The 17,044-nt window shown below is 54.5% G+C and overlaps 4 protein-coding genes across 4 annotated transcripts; 2 read left to right on the forward strand and 2 right to left on the reverse strand.

Moving 5' to 3' along the window:
* Window positions 1-124: 124 nt before the first annotated feature.
* Window positions 125-2,770, reverse strand: LTHEOB_10793 (rRNA maturation protein; the record flags this gene model as incomplete). Its single annotated transcript, XM_035507477.1, has 2 exons — window positions 125-2,392; window positions 2,477-2,770. The coding sequence occupies 2 exons, from the start codon at window positions 2,768-2,770 to the stop codon at window positions 125-127; spliced, it is 2,562 nt and encodes an 853-aa protein (XP_035367148.1).
* A 1,163-nt stretch (window positions 2,771-3,933) lies between these two features.
* On the reverse strand, window positions 3,934-5,176 carry LTHEOB_10794 (Zinc finger RanBP2-type protein; the record flags this gene model as incomplete). Its single annotated transcript, XM_035507478.1, has 5 exons — window positions 3,934-3,953; window positions 4,045-4,606; window positions 4,660-4,708; window positions 4,828-4,933; window positions 4,993-5,176. The coding sequence occupies 5 exons, from the start codon at window positions 5,174-5,176 to the stop codon at window positions 3,934-3,936; spliced, it is 921 nt and encodes a 306-aa protein (XP_035367149.1).
* Window positions 5,177-5,767: 591 nt separating this feature from the next.
* Window positions 5,768-7,227, forward strand: LTHEOB_10795 (uncharacterized protein; the record flags this gene model as incomplete). The annotated part of the gene is made up of 3 exons (XM_035507479.1): window positions 5,768-5,800; window positions 5,856-6,362; window positions 6,418-7,227. 3 exons carry the CDS (start codon window positions 5,768-5,770, stop codon window positions 7,225-7,227), a joined length of 1,350 nt encoding a protein of 449 aa, XP_035367150.1.
* A 976-nt stretch (window positions 7,228-8,203) lies between these two features.
* LTHEOB_10796 (Sel1-like protein) lies at window positions 8,204-10,460 on the forward strand (the record flags this gene model as incomplete). Its single annotated transcript, XM_035507480.1, has 2 exons — window positions 8,204-10,263; window positions 10,322-10,460. The coding sequence occupies 2 exons, from the start codon at window positions 8,204-8,206 to the stop codon at window positions 10,458-10,460; spliced, it is 2,199 nt and encodes a 732-aa protein (XP_035367151.1).
* Window positions 10,461-17,044: the final 6,584 nt, after the last annotated feature.

The following is a 17,044-nucleotide window of genomic DNA, read 5'->3' on the forward strand; positions in this document are numbered from 1 at the left end:
TCAAGAAGCAAAGCAAGAGCATTATGCTCTTCAAAAATACCATTGGAAATTTTCCTTTTGATCTTCAATACCTTCCGCAACGCCGGTCCAGTGGCCCTAAACCGCCAGGTGAAGTTCCCATCATCTACCTCCTCCTCTCCTTCCTTGCCTTCTTCTCCCTCTCGTACGCGTTCTTTTCCCTTCCCTCTTCGCCCTGGATCTCCGCCACAAGGCGCTTGTACTTGGCCTCGTACGCGGCGTCGCGCTCCTTCTTCTCGCGCAGCTTCTCGCGTGCGATGAAGCTCGCGTCCTTGCGCAACTCGCGCATCGCTCCCTTCTTCTCGCGCCGGTACTCCGCCTTGAGCTTGGCTGCCTCGCGCCGCTCCTGATCCGGATCGTAGTGCTTGTCCGGATTGAAACCCTCCTCGAACTTGGGGATACTCGTCTTGATTGGCAGCGGCCGCCAGTGGTGCAGCTCCTGCGGGCGCCGCCGCTGCCGCGCATTCGACAGCAGGATGGTCAGGTGTTGGGCTGCTTTCCGGCCGGGCTTGCCGAGGGATTGGACAGTGGCGAGGGCGGTTGGCGTGAATATCTCGGTGAAAGCTGGCGTGTTTGCCCACATATCGGCCATGGTGGTGAGGTTGTTGAGGTAGGCACCAATGATGTCCGGGGGTGTAGAGCGATGCTTCAGTGCAAGGGAAGTAAAACGGACTAGCTCGGGGATGTAACGCTTCGAAAGCGCCTGGTACTTGAGACACAGCGTACCAACGTATGCGCCGGTCACTAGTTCCTGGGTTGTTTGCGGTGTCGTCAAACCAAGCCAGCGCGCCATGATTGTAATGGCTGGAGTAACGACTTGGTGGAAGTGGTCGGACGTCGGGTAGATGGTTCCAATGGCGGTCAGAATAACCAGGTCCCCTGGGCTAATCGTCGACGCTCCGAGCATCTTTTCAATGTGACTCCGGAAGGCTTTCGCAACGTCGAGGGGGAATGTCCGAGAAAGAGAGTGAAGGTGTCGGATCAAGGTTTCGATAGGTGCCAATGGCGGAGCTGGCTTTTGCAGAGCCATAAATGAGACATGATCCACCAAAGCTCCACAGAAGTGTGCCATCTTCTCCTTGTTCTCTGCGCTCAGTTGAGGGTGGTACAAAGCTCGGATGCGCTGAACGACTGTGGGTGTGTCTGCCGCGGAAACACCCTTCAACACATCCACCAACTCCCCGTGTGACTGAGGGCACGGATATGTGTAGGCTAGTTTTGAAGCCTGTGTCTCAAGTGCCTTCTTCGCATCCAGAGCCTTTTCCTGGGCCTTTTCCTCCTCGCTCTTTCCCAATATACCGCGGACAAACTCGTCCTCTTCTTCCTCTTCATTGATCTCAGGCTCTCCATCCTCTTCATCAGAGCTCTCGACCTCGCTTCCACTTGACACATCATCCTCATCTATGTCCGAGCCACTGGCGACCAGGTCATCATCAATGACAAAATCATCCTCATCGTCGACGCCTGGTGGCCGCAGGTTGGTATGAACATCTTGCAAACCAAACTCCGCTGCGTCATCCGGGAAGACATCCTCGTCTCCTTGTAGTTCCACATCGTTCTTTGTTTGCTCCTCTTCTTCATCGCTGCTATCCTCCTCGCCTCTCATTCTCTTCATCCGTTTCTCCTCCATCTTCTTCAATTTTTCGGCCTCCTCCTTTGCCTTTTCCTCGCCGGTCTTCGTTCTTGTAGTCGGAGCTGCGCGCTTGTCCAGCTTCATCTCGAATAACCGCTTATCGTACTCCTTCTCAGCCTTGGCCTTGTCCGCGTCGCTCATGAGTGCCGCTCGTTCCGGGTTCATCGAGCCGAGTGCACCCTCCGTTCCGTCGAAGATTGGGAGTGCCGGGGGTTTTTTGACGCCTCGCAGAAGAGACAGCATGTCGTGCATATCGGCGTCGAGCTTTTCTCGCAAGTCGTCATCATCCTCCTTCTGCTGCTGGCGTTCATACTTGTGCAATTTCGACTTGGCAATGACCTCCTTCATGACCTCAGCCTTGCTCTTTTTGCGCTCCGGCTCATCCTCCCCCTCTTCGTCCGTGAGGTCAATGTCCTCGTCCGAATCCCTTCTTCTCTTCAGCCGGCGCGGCCTGCCATCCTCGTCGTCGCTACCGCCCGAGAGGCTGCCGGCGTCGAAGTCATCCTGCTCGCCGGAGAGATCCAGAGCACGTCCCATATGCGTAAGCTGCACCTCCTCTTGTTCCTCGTCGTCTTCCAAGTCAAACAGACCAGCTCCCTTCTTGCGCGACTTCTCGCGTGTGAAACGCTCCATCATCTTGTCCTCAACCGACATATTCGGGTCGTTCTCGCCGATACGTCTGTCAATAATACCTCCGGCTTTGTTCCGCTTGTTCAATTCGGGCAGAAGAGTTTTGCGGCGCTGATGAAAGCCAGACGTCAGCCCCAGTCCAAGCGCTCTTTTGAACGGCATCTTAAATCAAGAGGAGAGAATTCTTAGACTCACAGTCTCCTCGCCCATGCTCTTGGTCACGCCGGGCCTTGCCAACACACCCTTCCCATTCTTCCCATTCGCCTTCTGCAGGCTTGTGGACTCGAATTTTTCGGGCCTCGCGGCGGCCTTTATTTCGAAAGGGTTGAAATTGTCGCGGATGCTGGCGAGCGCGGCACTGCGCTGAGCGGCGCGCTCGGCGCCATCCTTGCCGGAGGACCTCTTCTTTTCCTTCTTGGATTTCTGCGGACCAACGATGCCCTTTTCACGCAAGGACGCCTTGAGGCGCTTCAGCTGCGAGGGCGGCATGGCGTGTCGTGGCGACAGGGAGGTAAAGTAGCACTGTGTTTGCGCGCGCTTGGTTGCTCTCCGAAATAATTTCCATCTAAAATCGCAAGTTTCTGCCGGCGATCGGCGACTCTCACCGCCTTCAGGCACAGTCACGTGCAGGCCTGGTTTCCCAAGAAGTCGTTGCCGCAAGGGTGTGATTACTTGCTCGCAAAGAAGTCACCTGCTGTTGCTCAGGCGTCCAAATGTGTTCCTTCAACGCCAATGCGATTAACATCTTAGCTCGAACTTCGACGTATCTTGCTTTGAATTGCCAGACGCGCTCTCACACGCACGCCGAGTGAACAGCTCGTGGCACATTTTCCACTTATACACCATTCCCCCGACCTTTTCAGTTTTACAGCGTTGAAGACCTGCATGAACCCCCATAATGGTCACGAGTGCTGTACCCCATGTATTTCATCGAGGCACGGGCAATTTCAATAGCGCCGCGGCGGCTGCAAGTAGAGCCGGGCGGCCAGCCACAGTTCGATCGCCCATTCTTGGCATCAACGAGCTTCATTTCCCCGCTTAGCGTACCATAGCTCACTATAGAGTCCACGTAATTCCTTACGCCCGCCAAATTCCGTTGGAGCCATGCCCCCTGCGGACCAGCAAGCCATTCTATGGTATGCTAAAGGGGCGGGCCTGTCCCCTTCTTTTAAGGCCAGCACCCGTGCCATAAGCAACGAATTGTCTAGCCAGAATAAGCCAAGCCGCATCACCGTGGCAGCCTCCACTATCACCAAACTATTTCCACAACCGACTCCACCTTGGACCCGGCAGTAAGCTCAGCATACTAGCACGTCTCCGACACGTAACCGCGTGTGGCTAAGCAAGTGTCAACCGCCTAGACTGATCTCCTGAGGTTACTCAAGAGGATGCTTTCATCAAGCCACAAGCGGAACATGTCCACCACTGAGCCTCCATGAAGCTACCGCAGCGCCTGCAGTTCCAGCCAAGCGGCCGCGGTGTTACCGGCAATTCCTGCTCTTTCATCTTCTTGCTCACTGATTCTGGCCGTTCGACGCCGCAGGCATCGCAGCATAGATGCTGCATATTATTAATGAGCGTACAGATTTCGCAGATCCATGTAGAATCACGAGCGGTCTTTTCTTGCTCAGGGGCATCTTCAGTAAGGTCAATTACTTCTGGTCTGCTCCTGCTGTGTGCACTTGCGAGGTTGTTGGGCACGAGCCGCGAGACCGGGCGGCCGGGACGGGGAGCGGAGACCGAAGAGCTAGCACTTGACGGACATGTGGGAGAAGAGACCAGCTTGGTCGTTGTCGTGGCCGAAGAATCGTTGTCGTTTTGTTTCCTGGTTACTGGCTTGGGCGAAGCCATCTCGAGACCCCCTTCGGCTGACCAACTGAGGCCTTCCTCAGAAGCACCGAGAGCCTGCATCTCCTGCCGATTTGCATCTCTGTCACCTTCCATCATGGCAATGGCGATAGCAAGCTTATCCGCATCGTCCATCTCAGCCTTTGTCCTAAAGCCCAGTCTTCTCGCTTCTTCCTCAGCCTTCTGCTCCACCACATGATTGCCAGACCCACAACCCTGGGTGATGTTATTCCTGCGTTCTGCTGCGTCTGCAATGACACTGCGTATGTCGGTACCGCGCGTGACCGTAGAACCACCGAGCCTCTGACCAGAGCCGGCAGAGAGAGTCTTCCGCTTTTCAGCAGCGAGGCGAGCTTGCCGTCGAATCTCAGGGAGCGGCACTGCCCTACCACCGAGCCTGTGGCCAGTGCCTAGGAAGCCTTCTCCTGAATAGCCTTGTCGCTTCAGCGCGTAGTACTCTTCACGTAGCTCATCCCACTGCATTATTTGGTCAGTTCTGGATTAATCTCGTCGTCTTATGGGTTTCGTACGAGCTTGAAGAAGCTTGCATCATGGGGGCCATGTCTTATGTGAGTAAGCCTATGCAAAATTTAGTATCATGATAATGTTCATGCATTCATCAGCAACCAGGGCGAAGTCGAATATCACAAGAAAGACTGGATTAATGACGTCAAGCTCACGAAGATCACAAAACTCACTCATGTAGTAGGGTGTCCGCAACGGTATCGTATGCGAGGAACTGGTTTGGGTCGTGGCCATGTCTGAGGCGAAGGAATATCTTCTGTCCGGCGTTGACGTTCAACCCTGGAGATATGCCGTAGATGTTAGCTCAAGCGCACGTGATCTGCTCATCGGATACAGACCCAGGAGGTTCAACTGTGGAGGCAAGAACTCGGCCAGCTCTCCGACCTTCCAGTCCCGCTTCCGCATGATTGGCTTCACGACCGAGGCAAGCTTCTTCAACATGAGCAGAGCCTCGTCCTGACGCGGAAGGTCGCGAATATGCACGTATGACCCGAACTGCGGATCTATGTCTTGTCGGGCCATCTTGCTATGAGTTCCTGATGCTGTTCGGGTCAAAAGACAGTGCTACCGAGCAAATGCCGGTGTCAGGAAGGTGGGGTTATGGCGGAAGCGAGGCTTGGAACGAGTGGTAGGACTCGGGAGTGGTTTAGTCGGCGTTGGAAGAATGCGTGGGCGTGTTTGCAGTAGATGACTAGCTCGATTCTGCGGCGTCAAAGACGTCGGCTGGACGAGGCTTCTGTGGGAGGCAGGCGCAAGCTGACAGGCTCCACGTCAGCCAGGCGGTCGTTTGCCACCGCCGCACCCAGCATCGCGAAGAGTACGGAAGCGGCTTAGATATCATTGACAGTGCAAGCTGCTGGCCCAACAGCCACCCGTTAGCCGGCGCAACCGGCTCCAAATATGATCGGCGCGACGCGACCCTGGGCTTGTGGCACTGCGCGCTCACGTGTTGATACGGAAAAGTAAGCTTATCGCCGCTCTGACGAGGATGACATCGTCCCAACCAGGCCTCTCCGCACCCAGCGTGACGCACCACCTCGCGCACCACCCTCCCGCTGCAAGGCACCGGACGTCTCACATTTCCGAATCGTATCCGTCAGAGCTTATTCCGACATGACGGCCGACGACCAGCACTTTCTTGACGTGGTAGGATGACACCCCGCCCGACACTCAGACTCGGCCGCTGACCCTGCTGTCGCAGCTCGCCGGCATTTCGAGCGACATTCGCAAATTCACCGGCGAGGTCGCTGATGCCACAGACCGTCACTTTGAATCCGTAGCTTCTACAATCCGGGAGACGTTAGCTACCACCACATGGCTTCCCGCATCCGCCCGTCCGTCCCCGCCGTCTCGAGTAATCCAGAAAACGCCTGCGGGCTTCCTTCAGCGCGTGCAGGACTGGGTTTCGCGTAACCGTGCCATCACCGCTGCCGTAATTGCTTTTGTAGGCACGGGCGCCATCGTGATGTATCAACAGAAGAAATCGTATACGAGGAAGCGCAGGGCGAGGCGCGCCAGCAACGGCGCACGGAGAGAAGTCATCGTCATAGCCGGGCCGCCGAACTCGCCGATTACGAAGTCGCTCGCGCTGGATCTCGAGCGCCGTGGCTTCATTGTATACGTGGTGGTGAACTCACCGGAAGAGGAGCAGATCGTGCGCGACGAGTCGAGAGTGGATATTCGACCTCTCCTATTGGACATCGTTGACGTAAGACAGCCCCCTTCCCAAGAATGCGTGCAGGATATTAACCAGCGCGACGCAGCCACTCAACGCTCAGTACACTATTGAACGCTTCAACAACACGCTGCTGAGCCCTCACCATGCATTCCCAGGGGCTTCAGCGCATAATCTTAACTTTGCAGGTTTGGTGCTGGTACCGGACCTCATCTACCCCTCAGGGCCTGTGGAGACAATTTCTCCGGAATATTGGTCGGACGCCCTGAACGCCAAGGTGCTCAATACCGTCGCGACGACCCAAGCGTTCCTGCCAGTCGTGTGCCAGTTCAAGGCGCGGATGCTGCTGCTGACGCCGAATGTGGTGTCGTCGCTGCGGCCGCCGTTCCACGGGGTGGAGAGCACCGTGGTGGGCGCGCTGGAGGGATTCGCGGCATCCCTGAGCGGTGAGCTGAGCACGATCGGTATCGACCTGTGTCACATAAAGCTCGGGACATTCGACTGCAGCAGTGTCGGCAACAAGCAGTACCTGCAGAGCATCCGCGACCGACAGACAGACGCATGGCCGGCGGGAGCGCGGGCGCTGTACGCGGACAACTACGTGACACAGAGCCGGATTGCGCGCAGCAGAGGGCTGTTCCCAGAGAACGGCAGCACGGCTAAGGGCAGCCACCTGCGCGAGCTGCACAATGCGGTCTTCGATGCACTGACCCGCAAGCGGCCGCAGAAGGTGTGGAGGGTTGGTAGGGGCAGCGTGGCGTACGATATAGTTGGTAGCTGGGTGCCGGGCGGGCTGGTCAGGTGGATGCTTGGGATCCGACCAGGGGGACAGGCGGCGGCAGAGCCACAGCTAATGGACAGCGTGCAGGCGTGGGAGAAAGTTGAGGCCTCGGGCTAGGTGCGCTGGAAACGCCTTTAATCTCGGCTCGTTGACGCTTCTCGGCGGGTGCTGTAAAACGTGTGTCACGGCGGCGGGCGCGGCGGTGCGGTCGCGGGCAGCGGGCCTGCTGGTTGCTGGCCCGCCGCCCTCGTGCTGCCATCGCGCCCTCGCCCCGCAAGGCGCTGGTGCAGGTGTTGACGCGGGAAGGAATGTGCGACCGGCCGTTGGTCGATGCCGGTTGCAGGCTAGCGTGGTGTTATATCGGGCAGACCAATTTGGCAGGGGCGCCAGGCACTCGCACGGCAGGTGCGCGCCTGCAGGGACCAGCGACTCTGCCTTCGCCGATCACCGCGCGCCTTTGCTCCGCCAAACCATCTCCGTGTTGTGTGCTCTGCCAGCGCTCGTCCACTCGCTTCATGCGCTGAGTCGTGAGCAGCCGCGCCCCCGTCCAGCAGGGAGTCGCACGTCCCCGAAACGGCCGACGCAGCAACGGCCTGCGCTCCCGCCGCGCCCTCGCCGTGCCAAGCCCCTCCTATTGCAACTCGTATTTCCATCGTCGCCCTCCACACCTTCTCCCACCCGTACTCCGGCTGCTGTTGAGCGATCGCCATCCGGATGGCTTAGACGCGCGTGTCTCACCACACCATTGCCTCCCACCCTCTGTCGTTCCTTGCAATCGGTGTGAGCTTGATGTGTTGCGCCATCTCCAACACAACGCATCCCTGAAACCCCAAGACGAAGCTCGACCCGCGCAGTCCCATCGCCACCGGCTGCTCAGCCTCTTTCACGAGACACCTATGCTCAACGCGCCCTCGTACCTCACGGTTCCGGAGCCCGCGCCCACGTAACAATTAGCGTCGCTGCGAGCTCCCCGCACCCACGTCTTGCATAAGTCGCATGCTTATCCTCACCACTACTACCGCCGACGCCTTCTCGCCGCGCTGAGCCGCAATCCAACTCTCCCTCGCAGCACCCGCTTTTCCGCTGCGTCGCAATGCCTTCCGACCGCCCGAATGACTTGGACCTCCGCCCCGGTTCGCAGGAGTCGAACCGGTCGCGCCAAATGCAATTCCTAGGTGACCTGCCGTCGCCGCGCACCGGCGAAGTGCCGCCTGCGCTGTCGCCGCTCGATGCTTTTGCAATGCAATCGCGCCTCTTGGCCAAGAGATTCGAGGAGGAGAAAAATGGCCGCCGCATCAGCAGACTGCCCCCTCTGACCATCCAGAATGAATTTGGCAAGCAGCGACAGCAGGGCTACTTCCGCTCTCGATCCGCCGAGCGCGACGCATCCGACAGACGCTCGCCCGAGGATGAGCACGCCACGCCGCAAAGCGCAAAGGAGATCACCCCCGTCAACCGACCCATGTCGCAACACCCGACCATCTCAGACGATTTCGGGGGTCCCATCTCGCAATATGACCCCAAGCTCTCGCCGCTAGGCGAGGAAGAGCGCACCCCGGCCCTCGCCCAAGAGCCCGGAGACTATTTTACAATCCCCCGCGCTGCATCACCAGAGCCTATCGAGCCTCCTGTTGCGACCCGGGTTGAAGAGGCTACTCCCAATACACCAGGAACCAGGAATGGCCCCTGGAGTTATCCCCGCCCGCGCCCACAGCGGACCCCTACTTTGGAATCGACTACCTCCACACGGTCAGATGGCAGAGGCTTGATGCCTCCCAGGTCACCTGGCCCTGCTCGCTCGCCGCGGTTGGTTTCGCCGACCATCCGTTCGGTGAAGAACGACAGTGCAGATGAAGTTGAGAATATGTCGTTGGGTGGATCTTTCGATTCCCTGCCTCCTAGGCAGCTATCTTCGAACACGAGCTATTCCAGGTCTCACTCTCCCGCTTCTCCTTACCCACCGTCTATCCCCCGGTCACCTTCCGTGTCTTCGGAATGTTCCTACAGCAGCCAAAGACTCCCTAAGCCATCCTTCAACTTCTCGAGACCTAGGCCATCCCTTGACGCACGCCCCTCAACATCTGATCTGCGGCCATCTCTGGATCACAGGCCTTCGTTTGAAAGAGCGAGGACTCCCTCAAGACAGGCCTCTGGAGATGGCTCTCAACGTGCCCCGTCCCGCCAGGAATACGAAGGCCATCAACTCCCATCATACGCACATGAGCAGGTCCACACTCCTATCAGCATGGCAAGTGACGATTACATGAGTGCAAACGCCGACGGCCCTGCTCCTTCGTACATTTATGCCAAGTATGCGTTGCCGCGTGGACGGACTTTGGACAGGGAGTCTCTTTGTGCGCAGGATTTCATGAACGAGCAGATCAGATGGGAGGATGGCGCACCGCCAGCCGCTGTCAACGGAGAGCGGCCTCCCTCTCCACCTTCTCCCCCGAAAACAGCGAGTTCAGAGAGGTACTATGACAGGACGAAGTCTTTCGACATCCCTCGCCCTTCATCGCCCTCTGCTGTCTCCAGCAACAGCACGCTCAAGCCTCATCACTCGCGCCCTTCATCATCGGGAGCAGCTACGAGCGTCACTGCCGGCTCTCGCATCGCCGATATGACTCCGCAAATGCATTTGGAGAAGGGCATCGAGTTCCACGAGAAAGGAGAGGTGCAGAAAGCAACTTACCACTGGCGTCTGGCTGCGAAGGCTGAAATTCCGACTGCCATGCTGCTCTACGCCCTTGCTTGCCGGCATGGCTGGGGCATGCGTCCCAACCCGTCCGAGGGTGTGAAGTGGTTGCGCAAGGCTGTCGATGCTGCGCAATTAGAAGTTGCGGATGATGAGGACCTGGCAACCAAGGGCAAGCCTGGCCCTGACGTGATTGAGAGGAGGACTCACAAGGCACAATTCGCTGTCAGCGTGTATGAATTGGGCGTCAGCTACATGAATGGTTGGGGTATTCAGCAGGATAAGGGTCTCGCACTTCGGTGCTTTGAGATTGCAGGCAACTGGGGCGATGGTGACGCCCTAGCCGAAGCCGGCTTCTGCTACCACGAGGGGATTGGCTGCAAGAAGGATTTGAAGAAGTCAGCCAAATTCTATCGAATGGCCGAGGCCAAGGGCGTGAGCGTAGCAGGCAACAGCTGGTAAGTTCAAAAGATAGCTTCACATGCTAATGAGTAGGTACTAACTCGCGAGTTGCAGGATCCACAAGGACAAATACAAAGATGACGAAGCAGAAGACGATGGCAGAGGTCGCTCAACCAGGAAAGATGCCGACAAGAAGGCGCGTGACAAGTCGCGCACGCGTGCGCTCTTCAGCCGCAAGAAATCTATCGCGTAAAGAGCCACGCGTTTCTCCTCTTTGGTTGTCATTTGACGCTCGGGCCTTCATCTCTTCGATTCCGTACATTTGCTTTCGAATCATCAAATAACTACCCCTTGGCTCAGTTCTAGCATCTTTAAAGTTGCTTGCTGTTCGCAGTGGCACGGGGATGTCTTGCGGAAGCGACAACGGGTCATTACTATGGCCGACTCTTTCGCTACCATCGACTTCCTACTCTCTGCGTCGATGCAGGAATGGTTTATTCCAAGATCATCCACGGCTCTTAGAAACGGTTTTCGACTCTGAATACCGTCAGAACCGCGACCGCCGCCCTATCCGCGTCTTGTCACGCTCAGGGTCGGTGGAGCAATTTCGCTTCTTATGCAATGGTAGACCGGAACCATCCTGCATCACATGCATATCCTGCACTCCTCTGTTTTGCCCCATTCTCCTTGTTTCCTTCTCGGGTCTTCCCGTCTCTGCTTTTCTGGATCTGTTTTTTGGCTTTGCTTTTCACCTGTGGATATGGTGATGCTTCGGTTGGTTGAGGTGGTGGTCGGTTGCGGTGGAATTACATGGGCGAACTCCTTCCATCGTTTGGCATTCGTTTGATATCACTCTCTCTATCTCTGGTTCTGCTCTTTTCGAGTTATCTGTTTTGTTTTTCTTTTCAACCTGATTCCGAATCACGACGAGACTGGACCTCCTTACTTTCATCTTCATCTTCAGTACCCAAAAAACTTACTCTCAGGGGAGCAAAGCGTACGTACAGGACGCCGGGCGACTTGTAATGTTTTATCCTATTTTTGATCTCCTGGAGAAAGGGCGCAAGCCTGGCATAGGCAAACCGGCGCCGGAGAAATTATGGAGTAGAGCGTACTCCTTTTTTCCTTTCTTGTTCTTTTTTTTTTCCCTCTTTTTTCCTGGTGGTGAACAATGGACAAAGTGCGTTGATGTGTGGAGAGGTATGCCTCTTTTAAGGTTATTCTCTTTTGTTGGTAGAATGACGACGCTCTACACGTCAAAAAAGCACGTTTTGATCACCCATTCTTGCATCCGCTACATCTGACTCTGCTGCTGTTGATCGATCGTTGCGCCCGCACTAGACTTTGCTACCTAGAAGGCCCATCGCACTCTATATTCATGAAGAAGGTATGTTGGATGATCCATAGAATACCTGCAGGAAGCGTAGAATATACGATGCCAGACAGCTATTTACCAGCAAACAGTGAATGTAAGAGATATTGGTAGCATCGAATCCGTCTGGTCTGTCAACTTAAGCTTCGTTCTTGTTGATAATAGTAAAATTCAAAGATTCGTGGCCTTCTCTCTAGAGAAAAAGTATAGAAAGTATCATTTAGTCTACTCAGCTTTCTATTCCCATGGGAACACTCTTCACGGGCATTCAATATAAGCAAGGAATTATGAATATTCAACGATTTTGATGCATTGCACATGAAGCGAAGTATCTCCTAGCGGCTGGGTACGATAATTTCAATGGTAGTAAAAGAAAGGAAAAGGGGAAGGAGACAAATTGCCATTGACGTGTGCCACATTGACGATTTCGGAACTTCACCATTTATTAATCAGCAATAAGAGCGGAGATTCAAGATCGTCACCTGAGAATGATTTTTTTGCGGATTCCTCTGCCTTCGATATTCTTTGAATCCTTATCTTCTAAAAGTTTATACCCGTGACTCACTGATAGCTTGACTATCCTTGAAAAGACTCTCTTACTCAGTCCTGCTTCGAGGGGGTTCTGTGCAACTTTGCGCATCCTGACTAGAAGGATTTCGGAGCAGAGTCTGCGCTGGCCGTTGTCAGTGAAGGAAGTAATCGTCGTCTCAGAAGAAAGAAAGCTTACGATGTCGCAATGGAGAAGGAGATTCACCAGGAGAGCATGTAAACCATGCATGTAGAGTGCCTTATTCCGTGATGCACGCTTATCAAGAAGAAGCTGTACTGCTTTGGGATTTGTTTCGTGATGCCGAGAATCATCAACGACAAAGGCATTGTTGCATAGAGTCGAGCATTGGTGTACACTCTATTCGGGGAACTTCAGCATGGCAATCTCTCTGCGGCAGATTAGTTGAATACAAGCCCATTTACACGAAATTGGATGAGATTATGGATAGGAATTGCCACGGACATGATATATTAGCTGACCACACCAGAACGAATCCTTAATTGGGTTCGTTTCAGGACCTCTTTTACCCTTAAGAGGACCCACATTACGGCGTGACGTAGTGGATAACGCTTGGACCTTATAAAAATTGGTTCAGCTCGTCGAGAAATTTAGCCGTCTGTATTGGCGGACACCCGGCAGCGAGTGGGAATATCTTCATAGCGTCATTCTCGAGAGAACAGTCGTGCTTCGATGACTTTATAAGCCCGATAATTTGCCAATAAGTGAGATGTTCGCATCAAAATCCTTTCCGGTATTTTATTTAGGCCGTGTTTAATCGATAACCATAAAGTTCCGCACCATTTGATAGGACAAGTTGGCTTTAAATTTAGTAAATCTATTATCGTAGAAGGATCTTATGACTTTCAAGTCATAATACCATCTATTATTGCTGCGGCACGGACTCTAACTGAGAATGATGAATGGATTGATGGTGGTGGGTCGACTGGGTCGACCCGACAACTATCTAAGCTTGTCGGGGCGCCTGCCCAGATCGATCTGGGCAGGCACCGTGACAATTATCTAGTTACCTCTAGAGTAGCTCGAACATCTCTAATTTTTTTTTCAGAAAGTATAATACTATATAAACTATAATTTTTCTCTTTTATATACTTTTTCTCTAGAAGGAAACCTACGATTTAAAGTTAGGGATGTTTGCCTTCTATTTAGATAGTAAGGATTTTGACGGATCTCTTATAAAGGTTGTATAGAATGGTAACTATAACCTACTCGAATAGTCTATCTGCACCCTTGGGATAGTCGTTAAATTTTTACAACGGCAAATAAACTACAAAATAGATTCAAACGAAATTCTTTTAGCTTGTCTACGACCTACTCGATAACATTACAAGTTTGATTACCACTACATCAAGGCATTAGGTCTTAGATATATCTCCATTATCCCGGTTTGTCAGTAACAAACCGTCAGATGCCATCTCTTGTAAAAATTAAGTACGTGAGCCGCTCGTATACAGACTAAGCTTAAAATTAGAACACTCTGACAAAGTGGCAGGGATTTCGAGATATAGTTATGTCTGCTGTTATTTTCATTAGTAGATTGAGACGGATCCTTCTAATATCTCGTCTCAGTGCTGGGAGGTGGATTGCAAATATCTCGAGTCTTGAGAGCTTTTAAGGCTGAAAATCGGCATTCTTGCGCCCCCAAAACCACTTACAGGTGTGGCAAGTTCTGTGTGAGCGTTGGGAGAAGATTCAATACAATATCGAATATAAGAGACTCTGGAAGTGTCGTCTTCAAGGGCGTACTTGTGAGGCGTATGTGCATTCCGAGCGATCCAGTCCACTCGAGGTTTTTGGCCTCTTGGCTTTCATTCCAGGAATACGGGGCCAAGGCCCATTTACTCTAGACGTCTTGAACTCAGCATATTCCTCTCACGATACTCCGCATTATTCGCACCTCACTACACTTGCTGCTCGTTGAACATCTTCACCGGCATCCATGATGCTGCGAGCCGCAAGCATTTGCCTTGAGTACGTGATTGTATTTTCTCGTGTTCGACGAGTAAGTATTGTATATGCAAACATCGGGGTTGCCGCAGTGCCCAGAACCCATTTGATTTCCATAAATAGCGTGGCGTCTTGGATGCCCGCTTTCCCCTCAACCACATCTCTCAACATCCTCACCCCACCGGAGGCACCGAGATGCTCATCGGGCTCGCCGACTCCGAAATCCCCACAATCATTGCCACCACCACAGCATGGGCGTCGCGCCTTGCGCGCGGACCACGCACTGCGCCACAAGCGCGGCCCTGCACCGCCGCATCCATGGCGGTTCGGAAGAGGAGACCGACACACCACCAAGAGAAGAAAGGCTCAAAGATGATCCAGCCGTTGACGATACAATAGTGCTGCCCTGACTCAAGAAAAAAAAGTCTCGCACACGCCCTTGCGAGGCCGGCCCCTTTTTCTCGTTTCACGGACTTGGCCGGCACGTGTCTTTCTTTTGAGTTTCGCCCGCGTGGGTCAGATGGTCGGCTATTGCTGAGTCGCGTGCGCGAGTCCTTTGCAACGGGGAAGAAAGAAGAGATGGATCATTCGTCGATGGTGTGGATAGGGCGTGGTACTTTCGAATATGAAAGCTTACGTAGCGAAGCTCCGACAATCGGGATCGGCGCCGATAGGCTCGCCGGCTGCTTTCGGTTTCCGTTGCGCAGCACATGACATGTTGGAGGAAATTTGCGTAGAGTCTGCTTCGTGCTTGTTTCCGATCTGATTGGTAGATGCAGCAGCCATTCCGAGGGCCATGGCTATCCTTCTGTCCGGACGTAAATCGTCAATAGCAGGTCATCCTTGGACTGCTGCATGCCCATCCAAATATCGCCGCAATCCTTGATAGGCTGCAATCATCATTGATGCGAGTCAAGCCGGGCCCGCCAATATGTTACGATCAACGATTTGCGCCTGCATAAGAGATACAAATCGGTAGAAGGTTGACGCGTGGAGTGATTGTCGGGGTCTGGAGAAAAAAAGCAAAGAGGTGAACCAATAGCTCACGAAAACGACGATGCGTATACGAAGCCAAGAAAATAGTCAAGCAGTGCCGATCCGCATGCCGAAACCGGTAACTGGTTGAAAATATCGCTGGGCTTTTGGTGTTGGCATTTGCACAAAATGATCAGACGCTGCTCGTGCCTTTTCGCGAGTTGCTTGCCTGGAGTGCTGGTCAAGAAGCATTGCCGCCAGTGGGCAGCGTTAGGGTTGGAGGACGGGGCAGCTCCCTGTGCGGACGATCACCCGGACGCGGCGCAGCAGGGAGTGCTGCATGAAGATGCATTGTTCAGGGTCATCTCACATATGCAAGGCCGGCTGAAAGCGGCTTCCAGAGCAGCGAGGATAACGTCAAGGGCTGCGCTATTGATGACCTGAACGGCAACTTACGAGGAAAAAGCAAGGCCTCGCTGTGGATCCCTCATGGCCCTTTGCCGTGGCTGTGGAATGCCTCAGGCTGCCCGGGGGTTGATCTCGCGTCTGGAATTTGTGGAGAAATGCGTGATTCGTTGGGCCGAGAGAGGAGGTGATGTGCTATGCGAAGTTTGAGAATTCCACATGTACGATCAGAAGTTGGAAGGGAAATGTCCAGGTGAATTTAGTCATGACAGGCCAGCATCATGAGAAGGCTGCACCGTGACGGTGGTTATGCGTATCACTGGTTCATTAGACTTGTCGGAAAGGGCTTGCGGGCCGGGTTTAAGTGACGTATATTTCCGCGGTTAAGACAGGGCTTTCTGGACCGTTGGGCGCGACTTGACTCGCAAGGTATGAAAGTCAAGCTTCGGCAGCTTCGCTTTAGAAAGGCAGGCAATCCATGGCAATGGTACTACGTAGCGCCGAATATGGGCCACGTGGATCGTCCTAGTTGATAGCGTTGGTGTTGAGGGTGATCGAGCTCCCACTTCTGGCCCCCAACCGGTCACCAGTTGGTTTCGCGGCGCAGCTTTCACATGCATGGAAGCGATGAGCGGTCAAACGGCGCAGGCGGCTTGGTGGCTGCAGGGATGCGGGAGACGACCAGGACACTTCTGGCAGCTGTCGTCGCACAGAGAGTGGGGTGAGAGCCACAGCCGCCTTAGCTCTGATGTCTTCTCTCCGAACGGCGGCGTGCATGTGCAAGAGGTGCATCTGCTCGATTGCTTTTAGCCGATTGATGCAGCCAAGACAGAGATGGTCGGGGGAGCGCACATGCTGCAGGAACCGGCCCTTGCTGGTCCTCGGGACGACTTGCTCGACCACATTCCGATTTATCCAGCTGCCTCAGAATGTCCTCAGCGACCAGCGTCAGCGCGCACCGTGCAACGCACTTGGCGCGGAAACGGATCGATGGCGAGAAACATTCGTTCTGGCGGACGGGCCGCGCGGCGGCCTCGCGGAAGGCGAGGCAGCGAACGAGACGCACGATTTTAGGCTTCACCTATGATCTCGTCGGCCGGCAAAAGTGCGGGCTTCTTGGATTGACATGGTGCGGTTCCTGCGGCGTGGTACTCGGCACCTTCGGCTCATCAGTCGAATTGCACCATTGCTGCCAATGTCTCGCAGGCTGGGCAGGGTGGCATCCCAACCTCAGTCAGATATATCAGCGCCGGAAGGTTGGGTGTGGCTGCGGGGACTAGGCGTTGGCTGCCAATTCCAGGCACGGAAGTCGTCGAAGCGAGCGGGCTGACGCAGTACCGAAATTTGGTGCGTTTCTAGAAGGTAAGCCCCTCATGGTGTTGATGCCGAGACGACCGGTCGACTGCGCCGCGTCGGCGGGCGGCGGGCAGCGCAAAGACTGCACAGTGGGACCTCGGGCCCCCGATTTAGAGTGTGGGGTTAATTTGCAGAGGGCTAGACAGCAAGGACGTGGCCGGTGGCGATCACCGCGTCAGGCACGCCGCTCCCGGGCTGATAAGACTCTGGACGG

Source organism: Lasiodiplodia theobromae, assembly GCF_012971845.1.
Source record: "Lasiodiplodia theobromae strain AM2As chromosome Unknown scaffold_41, whole genome shotgun sequence".
In the NCBI taxonomy this organism is placed as follows: domain Eukaryota; kingdom Fungi; phylum Ascomycota; class Dothideomycetes; order Botryosphaeriales; family Botryosphaeriaceae; genus Lasiodiplodia; species Lasiodiplodia theobromae.